This window comes from Plasmodium falciparum (genome assembly GCF_000002765.6).
Source record: "Plasmodium falciparum 3D7 genome assembly, chromosome: 14".
Lineage (NCBI taxonomy): Eukaryota > Apicomplexa > Aconoidasida > Haemosporida > Plasmodiidae > Plasmodium > Plasmodium falciparum.
Genome location: NC_037283.1, coordinates 960,001 through 977,500, shown reverse-complemented (window position 1 = coordinate 977,500; position 17,500 = coordinate 960,001). Strand labels below are relative to the sequence as shown.

At 17.9% G+C, this 17,500-nt stretch overlaps 3 protein-coding genes and 4 non-coding genes across 7 annotated transcripts in view; 6 read left to right on the top strand and 1 right to left on the bottom strand.

The window, feature by feature from the left end:
• Window positions 1-1,957: 1,957 nt before the first annotated feature.
• On the top strand, window positions 1,958-3,648 carry PF3D7_1424100 (60S ribosomal protein L5, putative; the record flags this gene model as incomplete). The annotated part of the gene is made up of 3 exons (XM_001348368.1): window positions 1,958-2,030; window positions 2,428-3,209; window positions 3,619-3,648. 3 exons carry the CDS (start codon window positions 1,958-1,960, stop codon window positions 3,646-3,648), a joined length of 885 nt encoding a protein of 294 aa, XP_001348404.1.
• On the top strand, window positions 2,165-2,260 carry PF3D7_1424300. The gene has a single exon (XR_002966688.1). It is a non-coding gene; the product is annotated as a small nucleolar RNA snoR26 (small nucleolar RNA).
• PF3D7_1424200 lies at window positions 3,427-3,495 on the top strand. The gene has a single exon (XR_002966687.1). It is a non-coding gene; the product is annotated as a small nucleolar RNA snoR25 (small nucleolar RNA).
• A 627-nt stretch (window positions 3,649-4,275) lies between the features above and the next one.
• Window positions 4,276-4,354, top strand: PF3D7_1424000. Its single transcript, XR_002966686.1, has one exon. It is a non-coding gene; the product is annotated as a small nucleolar RNA snoR24 (small nucleolar RNA).
• Window positions 4,355-4,640: 286 nt separating this feature from the next.
• On the top strand, window positions 4,641-4,726 carry PF3D7_1423900. The gene has a single exon (XR_002966685.1). It is a non-coding gene; the product is annotated as a small nucleolar RNA snoR23 (small nucleolar RNA).
• Window positions 4,727-5,189: 463 nt separating this feature from the next.
• Window positions 5,190-9,938, bottom strand: PF3D7_1423800 (vacuolar protein sorting-associated protein 3, putative; the record flags this gene model as incomplete). Its single annotated transcript, XM_001348367.2, has 3 exons — window positions 5,190-5,292; window positions 5,425-6,567; window positions 6,778-9,938. 3 exons carry the CDS (start codon window positions 9,936-9,938, stop codon window positions 5,190-5,192), a joined length of 4,407 nt encoding a protein of 1,468 aa, XP_001348403.2.
• A 3,812-nt stretch (window positions 9,939-13,750) lies between these two features.
• Window positions 13,751-17,500, top strand: part of PF3D7_1423700 (conserved Plasmodium protein, unknown function) — a gene marked incomplete at both ends in the record, with an annotated part of 4,677 nt that continues 927 nt past the window's right edge. The window contains one exon of the mRNA XM_001348366.1: window positions 13,751-17,500. This exon is cut by the window's right edge and continues 927 nt beyond it. Within this exon, the coding sequence (XP_001348402.1) occupies window positions 13,751-17,500 (3,750 nt within the window).

Here is a 17,500-nt window from a genome sequence, read left to right as displayed (position 1 = left end):
TTGCATATAATTTATAAAAATATGATAATAATTTTTTTTTTTTTTTTTTTTTTATAAAATCACTTATCAAGATATTTTCTTCTCCTTTTCCTTAAGAAGTGCCTATACAATATATTTAATCTTGTGTTCAATTAATAAACATATATATTATGTTATATATATATATATATATATATTATACCCTTAAATATTTATTATAAAATATGTATGTATATAATAATATATAATATATAAATTATAAAATATATTATGTATATATATAATATACTTCTTATTATTATAATATTTCTTTCATATATAAATATATAAAATTTTAATTAAAATATACATATAAAATAAAACTTATATATTTTGCTTAATATATATATATATATGTATGTATTGATTATTATATATTTATAAGCGAATAAATACATTCACTTAAATAAATATAATTATATATATATATTATATATATATATATATAATATTATATATAAGTGATTCAAGCGGTGATACATAATAAGGGATAGGAATATATACGTAACATTTATTTATATATATATTTAAGGATAAGGTATTTTAAAAAATATTACGGGCTAAAGATATGGCAATAATTAATTATATGTATTATATATATATATATAATAATATGTATATATAATAATATGCGTAGTTACAGCTTTTTCTTTTTTTCAATATATATAATATATATATATATATATTAATATAACATATAATATATTTTATATATAAATAGTAGTTACACAATAATATAATAATTTATATTTTTCTGATTAACCAATAAAAAAAAAGGTGTCTCTCTTTTTCAATTTAAATCCTTTTTTCTTTCTAAATATAATATTATATATATATTAATATATTATTTTTATAGATTCATGATTTTTTCTTTTTGTTATTAATAATAATAATATAAAAAATAAACAAGCGGGTATTAAAAGTAAGCAAAGTGCATATAAAAAAAGTAAAGCATATTTTTTATATGTGATAATATATATTAATTATATTATATATATATATATATATATATAATATAATATTCATAAGCCGATACATATTAATTATATATATAAAAATCACATACCAAGTGGTATATATTTAAGATATATTTTATATAGCATAATTATATTATATATATATATATATATATAATATATAATATATATATGTATGTATTATTTTTGTATAAAATAATCCATTATCCATTTATTACCTTAAGAATTATTATAATATATATATATATTATATATGTATATATTATTATATGTATAATATTTGTGTTTTAAAAAAAAAAAAAATCGATTGATTTATATTAATATAATTTTATCATATATATATTATATTATATATATATATATTTATTAATATCATACAGAAATTTTTTTTTTCTTCCCTATTAATTTTTCCCCTTTTATAGATGTTAAAAAAAAAAATTATATTTAATTATTTGTTTCATATATATTATATTATATATATATTTTTTATATTTTTTTCTAAAGGTTATTTTTATTTGAAATATATATTTTGACGTTGAAAAGGAAATTTTTTTTTTTTTTTTTTATTAATATTATAAATAATATATATATATTTATATTTATATATATTGTTATTTATATGTAGTAAAATATATTATTACATTTATCCATTTAATAAAATAATATAATAATTTAAATATATATAAATATATGTAAAATATTTCCATTTTTGACTCTTTTTTTTTTTTTTTTTTTTTTAAATATCATAATAATAATTATTATTAGGTAATGATTTATTATTTTATATAATTACAAAGAAGTTTACCTTTTTTTGTAAATAAAAAAAAAAAATATATATATATATATTTATATATATATATATATATATATATCAGCTTATTATATTATAATTTTTTTTTCAAAGAGTTTATATATATAAAAAAAAAAAAAAGGAAAAGAAAAAATATACTGTAAGTTAAAAAATGGCATATGTAAAGGTTGTTAAAAATAAAGCATACTTTAAAAGATACCAAGTGAAATATAGAAGAAGAAGAGGTATGGGAAAATTAAAAAGATAAAAATATATATATATATGTATATGTTTTTTTTTTTTTTTTTTTTTTTTTTTTTATATTTATGCCTTAATAAATGTTAACAATAATTCATGATGTAAAAATGTTATGAGGATGTTTTTATTAGAGGCTAAAAAAAAATGTTTATGCAATGATAAAACGAGTTAAGCATTTTTTTTTAAGTTGCCGACTCACCTGACATTGGAACAACCAAAATTATTGTTAAAATTGTTAAAATTGTTATCTTTTTTTTTTTATTTTTTTATAATTCTCTTATATATTTAATAATGCTGTGTTGATATATTATACCTTCATATGGTATGATTTGTTGAATATATATATATATATATATATATATTTTTTTTTTTTCAACATTGTAGAGGGAAAAACCGACTACAGGGCTAGGAAAGCTTTAATATTACAAGACAAGAATAAGTATAATGCTCAAAAGCTTCGTTTTGTTGTTCGTAAAACAAATAGTCAGGTAATATGCCAAATAGCTTGTGCACATATTGAAGGAGATAAAATATTAGCAGAAGCAAAGTCAAAAGAATTGATAAGATACGGTATCCCTGTTGGATTAAAGAATTATGCAGCTGCTTATGCCACCGGTTTATTGTGTGCACGTCGTTTTTTAAAATCTTTAAATTTAGATACTCAATTCTTAGGTGTTGAGAAAGTAACAGGAGAAATAGAAAATAATGAAGATAAAGAAGATGAGGAAGGAAGAAAACCAATAAAAGCATTTTTAGATGTCGGGATAACAAGAACAACAACAGGAAATCGTGTATTTGCTGCATTGAAAGGAGCTTGTGATGGTGGTTTGAATATTCCTCATGGAAATAATAGATTTCCAGGTTCCAAAAATGAATTCAACCCTGAGCAGTTAAGAAAAAATATTTTAGGTATCCATGTAGCTGAATATATGAAAACATTACAAGAAGAAGATAATGACAAATACAAAACCCATTTCAATGATTATTTAAAAAATAATATAGGAGCTGATGATATCGAGCAAATGTATTTAAATGCACATGAAAAAATTAGGCAGAATCCAGAAAAAGAATCAAAGGATACAAAGAATGTTAAAAAATTTGTATCTAAGCATGAAAAACCTAAGAAGCTTAACGCCAAACTTAGAAAAAAAAGAGTCAAGGAAAAGGTAAAAAATAAATAAAGAAAATGGAATGTATATATATATATATATATATATATATATATATATATATGTGTATATGTGTATATGTGTATATGTGTATATGTGTATATGTGTATATGTGTATATATATGTATGTGCCCCTGTTATATACATTAATATATATATAAACTTATATGTATATTAAAACACATGGGCGTTTAATCAACAACATATAAAAGATTTTTAATGATGAGAAAAACAGACCTGATTTGAAAAATAATTTGAGAATAATTATAACGCTCCTGAAAAAATCGTTTATATTATAAATATTTGTGAAAAAAGGAATAAATATATATATATATATATATATTTTTATTTTTATTATTTATTTGTTTATATATATTTTTTCTTTTTCCTTTTTTTTTTTTTTTAGTTGGCTTTATATGTCGAAAAATTACAATAAGGATATAAAAGGATAACAACAAACCATTACCCCATATAAATAAATAGTAAGCATTTTTGTTGTGTGTTTATATACAGATGTAGAACCCAAAAAAAAAAAAAAAAATAAAAAAAAAAAATAATTTTTTTTTTTTTTTTAAATGGACAGGGTGTATTATATATATTATATATATATATATATATATATATATATATATTATGTATAATATATTTATTTGATTTCTTATTTTTACCAAAAGAGAAAAAGAAAAATTTATATATATATTTATATATGTATATATTTTTTTTTTTTTTTTTTTTTTTTTTTTAATATTAATTAAAATAAAAATATATACCATTTATATTACATATATGTATATATTATTATAAACAAGACTTATAATTTATTATTAAAGAATATATAATTATTTAAATATATATATGTATATATATAATATGAACATATAGGGTAAACTAAAAAAAAAAAAAAAAAAGGGGAGAAGATTTGTATGCTTATTATGAACGAATAAAAAAAAAAAAAAATACTATTCTTATATTAGATAATTATTGTTTATTCGTTTAAGATATAAAATTGTGATATAATAATATGATATGTATTATTATTATTATTATTTTTTTTTTTTTTTTTTTTTAATGATGACTGAATAAATAATATGTGGGTAATTTACGTCTGAAAATTATTGATGATTATTATAGTATCTGAAAAAAAAAAAAAAAAAAAAAAAAAAATATAAATATCATTTCATATCATATTTTATAGCCCCTTATAATAAATATATTATATATATATATATATATATATATATGTATAAACATATATATAATTATATTTATATATATGGTGATTGATATGTAGGGTTTAATTTTCTTAAAACATGAATAAATATTTTATACAATTAATATATGGTTATAGATAAAAAGAAGAAGAAAAATAATAAGCATTTTAATGTTTTATATTTCTTTTCTTTTTGTCTTTTTTTTTTTTTTTTTTTTTTGTATATGATGAATAAAAAAAAATTATTTAACTTTCGTTCTTCTGCATCTTTTGAAGTGAAGATAAATTTTATATCTGATACAAAAAAAAAGAAAAGAAAAGAAAATATGCATACGTATAATATATTATATATATATGTATATATTATATTGATTTAAATGTATTATTTAAAGGGCAAAATAGGAATTGAAGATGATATATTTATAATTTATAATTATTTTCTTCCGTATGTTGATTATTATGGACGTCATTTTTATTATTTTAAGAAAGTATTAATTATTTTATAAAAATAAACAATAAAATGTTGTTAAGTTTTTAAAGTATATATATATATATATATATATATATATATATTACAAAAACAAGAATGTAGTGAAATAATAATTTACATATATATAAATAATGACAAGTCATGTTAGGTAATTATTATTTATGTGTACGTAACATTAAAAAAGTTGAACAAAAAAATAAAATGAATATATATATATATAATCACATATATATATTAATATATATATATATTAAATTTTTCGCTGATGTGATTAATTCTACTCATCGTATTTCTCAATGCAATGTATATGAACCGTTATATTCTCTGAGAAAAAAGCAAAACTTTTTTCTAAAATGGGATTGTTACACACCTTACAAAATCTGTAAAAAAAAAAAAAAAAATAAAAAAAAAATATATATATATATATATATAATAATATATATATGTACAAATCCCTATTTGTTAGAATATGAGAACGAGTGAAATGTTTTCTTTTGCGATAAATTTTTTACATTTTATCCTTTATGATTATTTTTTGCTCTTTTTTTTTAATTTTTTCGTAGGAGACATTCAGATAATTACTCTTAATTAAATTATGATATATTTGTAGGTTCATGTGTGTATTTCTTTTTTTTTTTAAATTAAAATTAATAAATTGTGATATTTCTGATATATTCCAATATTTTGGTATTATATTAAAAATGTATATATTATCTAAATCGTTATGATTTGCATATTTATTTAATATATAAAGAATATTATTTTTATATTGTTTTTTTTTCATTAAATTCATTTCTTCATTATAATATTTATCTAGATATACTTTAATAAGTAAAAAAAATAGTCCTCCTGTATTTTTTTTACAATTATTATACACATGAAAATGAGCTAATGGATCTGGGTCTTTATTTCGATGTTTCCCTTTTAATAATTTATCTTGTGCGCTTGTTTTTATAATCTTTTTTGTTTTATTATTACTACTTGTACTATTATCACTTGTAATCATGTCACTTTTGTTATCATAATTTTTATGATCATCGCTTGAAATTGTTGCATCACATATAATATCACTCGTATAACATTCACCTGATTCATCTGAACACGTTTCATAATAATTTAAAATATCATCATCAAGTTGATCATTTTCATTATCCACTTCTTCGTCTTCTTGGTGATCTTTAATCAAATGTAACATATAATCATATTCATTTTGTACTAGTATGTTTTTATTTTCTTGAGCAATTTTTTTGTTTTTTTTTATTATATTTCTTTGGTCCATTTCTTGTACATACGCCTTGTTCAATGTTTCATTTTTTTTATGGAATAAAAATTTTGAGGGTATATTTTTATTCATACTAAAATATATATATTTGTGATATTCATTCAATATATATTTAATAAATCCTGTGTTTTTGGTTTTATTATTCACTGTCTTGTTCCAATTTTTTTTTTCTGCGGAATTGATTTGACGGTCTATAAACTTTTGGAATATATTATAATATATATTTTTATCATTATTATAAATCCCGTTGTATAACTCTTGGTACTTCTCTTCTTTAATTTTGGACACTTCTTTTTTTAATATGAAGTTGTGGTAAAGGCAGTATTTTTCGCACACCCTCAAGTTTTGGTCAGCAAGGATTTGAAGGCTTTCGCTAAAGAGAAAAGAAACAACAAAAGGAAAATAAGCATATGTATTAATATGTATTATATATATAAATATATATATATATATATATTAATATATATGTGTAATTATACATACATATATATATTTATATATATATTTATATATATATTTATATTTATATATATATTTATATTTATATATATATTTATATTTATATTTATATTTGTGTCCTTACTAGTGACGGTGTAGTTTTGCATATAAGAGGACCTTGAACAAATAAAAAGATGTATTTTTTATAATTCCGGTAAGATAATTGATATGTATAGGATATTCATATAACATAAATGTTATTAATTTTTTTTGAAAATGTGTTTTATTATTTTTGGTTTGTACATTGTTAATATATAACTCTATTAATGTTGTATTTATATTTTTATTATATTTATCGTGTTTTAAATAATGTATTATATATTTTTGTAAATAATATTTTATTTTATCATTTTTCTTATCTATTTGTATCATTTTTTTAAAAATGGTTATAATTTCTTCTGGAGAAATTAAAATATTTTTTTTTTTTAAAAAATGGAAAAAGAAATGTTCATTATATTTTATTAAAAATGGAAATGCATATTCAAATAATTTCTTTATTTTTTCTTGATGAACATTTAATAAATGTATATGATCATTTAATATAATAAGAATATTATATATTTTTTCTAATGAATATTGAAAATTATTATTTTTTTTATCTAACACATTATTTTTATGTGCATTTTCTTTCTCAAATATTTTAATCCAGGTTAAATATTTTTCTTTATTAAGTTCTTTTATATTAAAAAAGCTGTATTGATTATTTTCTTCGACCTTTTTACGTACATCATTGTAAATATTGTTATTGTAAATATTGTTATTGCAAAAATTGTTATCACTATTATTATTATTATCATCGTCATTTTTTTTATCGTCACTTTTTTTTTTTTTTTCATCGTCACTTTTTTTTTTTTTTTCATCGTCACTTTTTTTTTTTTTTTCATCGTCACTTTTTTTTTTTTTTTCATCGTCACTTTTTTTTTTTTTTTTATCGTCATTTTTTGTTTTTTTTTCATTATTTCCTTCTTGCCCTATTTCATATTTATATACACCAATATCGGCTGTTGATTGAATAACATTATACTTTTCATTATAATAATGAAAAAAATAAGAACATATTTCAATTGCCTCTTCAAAGTATCCAAGTCTTATATATAAAAAAATAATTTCCACAAATTTTCCCTCTTTTTTTAAGAATTGTACACATTCTTCTAAATCAACATGTAATTTGCTTGTTTGCATAATAAAATGAAAAAATTGTTTATTATAATTATTTATGGTTAATAATTTAATTAATAAAGTATCTATTAATTCATCTATTATATGTATATTATTATTAACATGGATAGAATCATCATTCTCCTTTTTATAGGATAATTTATACATGTCTTTATTTTGTAAAAAATGATCTCTTTTGATTAATAGAAATTTTACTAGACATTTGTTGGCTGTGTGTAAAAGGTGTTTCTTTATTTCGATATCTCTTTGTAGAGATGAATAGATAAGAGAGTTTTTATCATTATCATCATCTTCATTATAAAAATCATCGAACATGTTGTTAGATATATAATAATCTGGCTTATCTTTTATATAGTTTTCATAATTCCTATCTATTAATTCTTTAATACTACATGGGAAAGGAACAAAACATTTAAATTGTTTATTAATATTTTCTTCAATACGTTTATTCTCTATCATGTTTTGTAAAATGTTTTTATGAGATGAGGGTAAGTAATCAATCCAAAAAAATAAAAGAAAGAATATATTAATATTTACTTTTTGAAAAAATATAAAAGAAATGGAGAAATTTAAATTTTTAAAAAAATAATATGCACATGCTTTATTATATTCACAAAAAATATCATATTTTTCTTTTTTACTTTCACATACAAAATTATCTATTAATACAAAACCTTTTTTTGTATTTCCTTGTTCTATACATTGTGGCAAATATTGGTATATTTCTAAACAAGTAAGAATTTGTAAACAATCTTTATTAATAAAATATAAATTATTATATAATGAATTATATAGGTTTCTATTTTTTTTGGTTAACATTTCATTATTCTCATATAAATATTTATTAAATAATATATTACTATTATTATTATTATTATTATTATTATCATCATCATCATCATATATACCCTTCGGTGAAAAACCAGAGAAAAAGTCATTTTCCATAGTCGATTTAGATAAAATTCCTTCATCTTCCATTTTTAATAAATTCCTATTTTTTTTTATTTTTTCTTCATAAAATTTGATACCTATATCAGAAGATGTCCATTTATTTTTATTTTTTTGAGTAGATAATATTTTTTCGCCATTATCTTGATCATCATCATTAAATAAGCATAAAAAAGTAGAGTATTTTGTTATATTTGTATAATTAATAACAATATCGGGTATATAATTTAACGTGATTTCTTGTATATGTTGTTGGTTTTTTATATTATATATATTTATAATACCCTTAAAATTAAGACAAAATAAAAAAAAACGAAACGATATTATTTGTTTTATATTCGGACTTAATATTATCGTATTTTTTCTAGAAGGCATCGAAGTATCTACATCATAAAAAACACCAATGTTCAAATCACAAACAATAAATATTTCATTCATATTAATTAAAGTAATTTTTTTATATGTTTGTTCATATTCATGACTATATAATAATATTTTTTGATTATTTTTAATATTTAAAAAATAATATTCTTTATTTATTGTCAAAAATAAGGAATCATTAATCCACACTAAACAAGAAATCAAATCATTTAAAGGATTAGTTATTTCTTTGAAATATTTATATAACCCATTTTCATATTTATATATATATAACTTCTTCTTTTTTGTATATATTAACAATTCATTAATGTTATTTTCATTTATTGTATATAATAATACATTTTTATATATTATATTTAATACCTCCAAGTTATTATTCTTCCCATAATATAATATATCATCAACTAAAATTAACATTATAAATATATTCTCTTTCTCTTCTACTATTATTATATTATTAATTATCTTGTTCTTTTTTATTAAATGACTTCCGACAGGTTTTACTTTTAGCGAACCCTTCAAGCTATTTAAATCCGTCAAGTTGTTATAATTAGGTGACCTTTCATTTTTCATATATTCCTTCTTAATATCATCACATCTTGGGTCTTCTTTTATTAGTTCGTATTCATATATTATCCCATCTTTACTTCCAACATATAAAATATCTTTTATACAACACGAAAATGTTATCTCATAATTTAAATTCAAGTTTACGCTTTCTCTTTTAAATAGGTCCATCAAAAAAAAAAAAAATAATAAAAATAAAATATATATATATATATATATATATATATAGATAAATAAACTGAAATATAAGAAATTATATATATTATATTATATTATATTATATTATATATATAATATCAAAATGTTAATTTTGAACAGAACTTTTGATATCCTAGTTACAATATTTCTATATATACATATGTAAAAATATATATTATTATTTATATGTTATATATATATATATATATATATTTTTTTTTTTTTTTTTTTTTTTTTTCTTTTTTTATAAAAAGGATGGTAACAAAAATCTTCCCTCCTACCATATACACAAAAATATATTATATGCTATAAACTATTAATTTATTTTTTAAAATTGAAAAAAAGAAAAAAAAAGAAAAAATTAAACTTACATAAATATAAGAGTCATATATAATTGTTGTACATTTTTATAATTATGTGACAACCTGAAAAGAAGAAGGAACGTTTATGTTTTACAATAAGTTATATAATAATAAAAAAAAAAAACAAAAAAAAAAACAATAAAAAAAACAATTATAAAATTTAATGATAATATTATATGCATTAAATATATATATGTTAATATATATATGTTAATATATATATGTTAATATATATATGTTAATATATATATGTTAATATATATATGTATGCTTTTATATGCTTTTATATGTTTGTATTTTTTTTTTTTTTTTTTTTTTGATTTATTATTATTTTATTACATATTATATATCAAAGATTAATCAAAAGGAAAAAGAAAAAAAAAAAAAAAAAAAAAAAAAAGGAACGAACGAATGAAGGAAGGAAGAAAATCTAAACATACATACATATATATATATATATATATATATATATAATATGTTAGGTATGAGAAAGAAGAATTATATTATTTATGATAATTATTAAAACCTTATTCCTGTTATATATTTATGAAAAGACAATTAATCCCATATATATTCTTTTTCTTTATTCAATACATATTATATATATATATATATATATAAAACATTCAATATTTATAAAAATGAATATACATTTTTTGGTATAATAATTATTTTTTCCTCTTCATATAAAAAAAAAAAAAGAAATATCTATAGTATAATGTATTATATTTTTTTTTTTTTATTTCCTTAATATGTTGAAAATAAATATATAATTATAATTAAATTTTATAATATCTATATATTTTCTCATTTTTACAATTTTAATTTTTTTTTTTTTTTTTTTGTTCCCCCCTTTGTATAAAAAAAGAAAAAGGAAAAAAATACGTGTGTTTTTGAAGTGAAAATTTTAATATATATTAATTAACAAGAAAAAGATTTTTTTAAAAAATATATATATATTTTTTATTTTATAACAAAGAATAATATATAAAGGGCTCACATAATTAATGACCACAAAGTATAAATATAATAATAATATATAATATATATATTAAGGATAATTTTATATAATGTTGTAAAAAAAAAAAAAAAAAAACACACAAGGATCATATATATATATATATATATATATATATATATATATATATATAATATTATATATATATTATGTTTACATATAATAAACATATAATGATGTATTTTTTCTATATTCACAATATTGTAAAAATAAAAAAAAATAACGATACGTGTATATTATATTTTTAAAATATAATATATATATATTTTTTTTATATTTATTTATTTTTTTAAATGCCAAAAAAAAAAAAAAAAAAAAAAAAAAATATATATATATATATATATATATATATATTATATATATATTATAATATTTATAAAATATATATAATAGTACAACAGCTTTACTTTCTTTTCCTTCTTCTTCTTCTTCTACTTTTTGTTATTCATAAATTATAAGAAGTAAGAGGTTAGTTCTCATAAAGAAATAAAAATATTTATTTTACATTTATACTTATTATATAGATACATAAACGTATATTTTTATATTCTTATATTTTTATATTTTATATATATATATAATATATAAATAGTAATTTTGTGGATGGGTGATAGGAACTTAAAATAATATTTTTATATATATTATAATATTATATTATATATATATACAAGCAAGAAATAAAAACAAAGAATAGAAAATTATATATATATATATATATATATAATATAATATATATATATATTATATATATATATTATATATAATAAATATATAAAAAAAAAAAAAAAAAAAGAGCCTATACAATATATAAACCCATATATTATTTTATATATATTATATATATATATATATATATACATAATATTATTGTAATATAAATGAATAATATATATATCTATGTGACAAAAAAAATATATATATATATATATATATATATATATATTATATATGTATAAAATATATATTTATATATACATTATTTTATTATTATTTTATTATATAATATATAAATATATTATATTATATTATATTATATTATATCCATATGACCCTGGTGCTTTTAAAAAATTTCACAATTTTATAAGAAATAAATAAATATATATTCATACTATTATTTATGTTAATCATATAATATATATATTATATTATATTATACATATAAAAATAAATATGTATAATTATTATATTATATGATAATATATATTTTTTTTTATTGCATAAAAAAAATAGATAACATTTTTTTCTTTTTACCCTTGACAAATAATTATATAATAATTATATAATAATTATATTTATATAACATATATATATATATATATATATATATATATATATTATATATATATATTATTATTATTATTATTATATATATATAATATATTTTTAAAGAAAAAAAAAAAAAAATAAAAAAAAAATAAAACAATACTGTTCTTATAATAAAATCAAAAATAAAAGTATTATGTAATAATATTGAAATTGGAAAAAAAAAAAAATATATATATATAATAAAATAGAAATTATATAAATAATAAATATAATATATAAAATATATAATATATACAAATATATATTTATTTACTTATTTATTGCAGTATATATAATTCTTATATTCCCTTATCTTTTTATTTTATATAATTTTTTTTTATATTATATTATAATATTGTAGAATATTTAAAAATAAGTTTATGACACGTATACAAGCTAATAAAGGAAAATTGATAGTTATTTAAAAAAAAAAAAAAAATTAAAATAAAATAAAATATACATATATATATATATATATATATATATATATATATTTAAGTATATGCCTATAAGAAGTACTGTGTAATGTAATATAAAATTAATTTAATATCATAAGAAAATAATAAATAAATAAATATATATATATATAATATATATATGTGATAATAATTGAATAGGTGTATATATCTTTATAAACTTTTTTCATATACAGTATAATAATAATAATTTTTTTTTTTTTTTTTTTTTTTTTACATTATAAAAGAAAACACGTAAAGATATATTTAAATAAAAATACGTAAAGATATATTTAAATAAAAGTACGTAAAGGTATATTTAAATAAAAGTACGTAAAGATATATTTAAACATATACATAAAGATATATTTAAACATATACATAAAGATATATTTAAACATATACATAAAGATATATTTAAACATATACATAAAGATATATTTAAACATATACATAAAGATATATTTAAACATATACGTAAAGATATATTTAAACATACACGTAAAGATATATTTAAACATATACGTAAAGATATATTTAAAAAATATTTGAAACACAATATAATATATACATCCGTTTATGTATATATTTGATTCCTACCTTTATATATTTTTATATTAAGTAATATTTCGAGAGCTAGCCAAAATGAATAAACAATCGGATTCAAAGCCTTATACTAAAAGTAAAAGTAAATTCCACATGTTTTTTTACAAAAATAAATATTCGAGTTCGAAATATAACAACAATAATGTTAATGAAAATAATGTTAATGAAAATTATGTTATTGAAAATAATGTTATTGAAAATAATGTTATTGACAATAATATGAAAGGAAACAATGTGAATGATCACAAGGTAAATGATCATAAGGTGAATGATCATAATGTGAATGATCATAATGTGAATGATCATAATGTGAATAACCACAACATGAATGATCATAATATGAATAATGTAACACAAGGGGGACATCATGAAAAGGGTGATGATATAAATTCTGTAAATTTAAACGTGTTCCCACAGAATTGTAATAGTAATGACAAGAATAAAAAAAATACAACTCTTAATAATCATAATAATCATCATCTGAATAGCAGTGGTAATGTTCCTTATGGTAAAAAGAAAAATAGTACGAATCCACGAAGTAGTGTTATATTAAAAAATGGAGAACATAACGTGTTGTCGACTTATAATGAAGATATGTATAATAATATAGGAAAGCCGAATGAAGAGATGAATAGTACATGTGATATAAATATGAATAATTATAATAATGTTAATATTGATGAGGAATATAATAATGTTGGTACTGGTTCATATAATAAATATCACGACCCCAATAATAATAATAATAATAATAATAATAGTAGTAGTAGTAATATACATCATAGTGTTAGTCACGTATCTAATTATAACCAACACAATCAAGGTTATAACAAAAATGTAGTTGTACCTTATAATGACATTGGTAATAAAAATGAAGAGAAACATAATACTAATGAAGATTATTTTAACTTTGGTAAAGATATGGGGAATCCTAGTAATAATCAACATGCAATGAATAATGTATATCGAAATTATAAGAATTATAATAATGTTGATCATACAAATGAAAGCTATTTACATATGTCTAAAAATAGTAATGTTCATTACAATAATTATCAGAGTTATTATAATAATCATAATGTACAAAAATATGGAGAAATCCATGATAACTTACTTAATTCAAATGATCAAGGGCAAAAGAAAATAAGTACCTATTTTAACTCAACACAGGGATATAACAACAACAACAATAATAATAATAATAATAATAATAACATAAGTAATCATAATAATAATTATTATAGTACACATGCTAATATTACTCAATTTAATGCAGATATGAATAATAGTAATAATCAAAATAATACCACAGCTCCATGTAGTAACGAACACATGTCATCAAATAATAATAATAATAATAATAAAAATAAGAACAGCAACATGCTAGATGACTTGTACAATATGGAGGATAACAAAAATGTTTATAATAACGGCACAAGAAAAGATTCAATTTTAAACAATATGATAAATCATGCTGGTGATAAGAATAAAAAACATGAAAATAAAATTCAGAAAAGTGGGGAGCAAAACAAAAGAGATGAAAGGAAAGAAGATACTTATAAGAAATATGAAAAAAGAGATAATATGCCCATGAACAGCAGCAGCAACAACAACATCAACATCAACAACATCAACGTCAACAATAATAATAATAATAATTATAATAATAACAAGAAAGATGATAAAAGAATTGATAGCAGAGGATCACACAACAAAAGCAATAATAGTAATTATATGAAAGGTATGGAAAATTGTAATATGAATATAAAAAATGTCGACATAAAAAATGATAATATAAAATATGACAATACAGATGATGATAATTATAATTATAATAATATAAATAATACTAGTAATGATGAAAGTGAACATATGGATGATGTATGTAATATGAATAATATGAAGGATATAAATTGTAAGAATTTGAATTCATCCAATGGAAATGCATATAATATATCTTATATGTTTATATACCAATATTATTATGTATTACATACAAAAAAAGAGATGATGTACAATTTTTATTCGGAGAAAGCTATACTTCTGGTTAGTTTTAATGATGAATCTAAGATAATAAACACAAAAGTACATAATAATAGTGCTCACATTATGAATAATGAGAATTATAATACAGATAAGCAAACACATGTCGATGACATAAAAATGATAAAAAACAAGAACAACAACAATAATAATAACAATAATAATAATAATAATAATAATGATGATGATGATGTGGATAATAATACATGTAGGAATCAATTTTTTAATTTAAACGAAATTAATATTGAAGGTTGTCATAAAAGTGACAATATGATAAAATTAGAATCCAGAAATATGATTTATGAATATTATAAAAATTTAGATGTAAATGAATGTACAGTTCATATTATTTCAATTGAAGTTGTAAATTTACATGATGAAATATATATTTATATATATGGGAAAATAAAAAAATCGAAACATACAAATGTGTATTATTATTTTATTCAAAATATACATTTACATAAATATAATGTGTACCAATATTATGTAGATGTCGATTTTGTTCATTATTATAATGCTCCTGTTAATAAAGAAACACAAGCACAATTATTACAATCAAAAAGTGTAAGAGAAGCAGGCCAACACAACATGAAAAATAATGAAGATGATAAAAAAAAAAAAAAAAATAAAGTTAGTTATAACTTGAATACTACAAATGAAAATACTACTACTAATATTACTACAACACAAAATAAAATGAATGAAAAAAAAAAAAAAAAAAATGAAACACAGTTATTAGGAGAACATACTAACGTATCAACTCGAAATATACAAAATAGATATAAGGATAAACAGTCAGTATTAAATAATGAAAAGAAAGAATTAAGAAATGAAGAGATATTATATTATGAAGATGAACATGAAGATAATTTATATTATGATGACGCTAATGAAGAGATGTTGTATTATAATAATAATGATCATAATAAAATTGAATGTGATGATGATGATGTATATTACGAAGATGATGATGATGATGATCATGATCATCATGATCATGACCATTATCATGATAATGATAATGAAGATATATATTACGAAGAAGAAAATGATGACATTTATTATGATGAATATCATGATGAATATAACCAAATGTTAGATAATCAAAATGAAGTAGCAGAAATATATAAACATAATAATAATATGAATGATATCAAGAAAAATAAGGGAAATCAACAATATAAGAATCAAAAAAAAAATAAATTACACTTGACAAAAAATAATATGAACGATCAAAATGGTAATAATAATAATAATAATAATAATATCTTAAAGGATGATCATCATGTTATTAGTAATGAGGTCAATAAAACAAAACATCACAAAAATATTAATGAGGAAAAAGAAGAGTTATCACCTGAAGTTATAAAGGGAAGTGAATTATATACAAATGATAAACAAAAAAAGAAGGACGAAACGAATAAAGATATATACAAAAATAATGATAAGAAAAATATACCACGCAACAGTAAAAATAATAATGAGAATTATCATGATCATAATAATTGTGATGACAGAAAAATGCTCACACAGCAAGATCAGAAACAGATGAATAATTCTTATGAAGATAATGTAGAAGGACAAAATGGACAAGAGAAAATTTTAAATATGAATAATAATGAGAAAAAAGGGAAAAAGAATAAACATGAAAAAAATGTACAGAAAAAAAATACACATGAACATGAACAGAAGAGTACTGAAGTGAATACTGTATTAAAAAAGGAACAAAATAATAGTAATGAC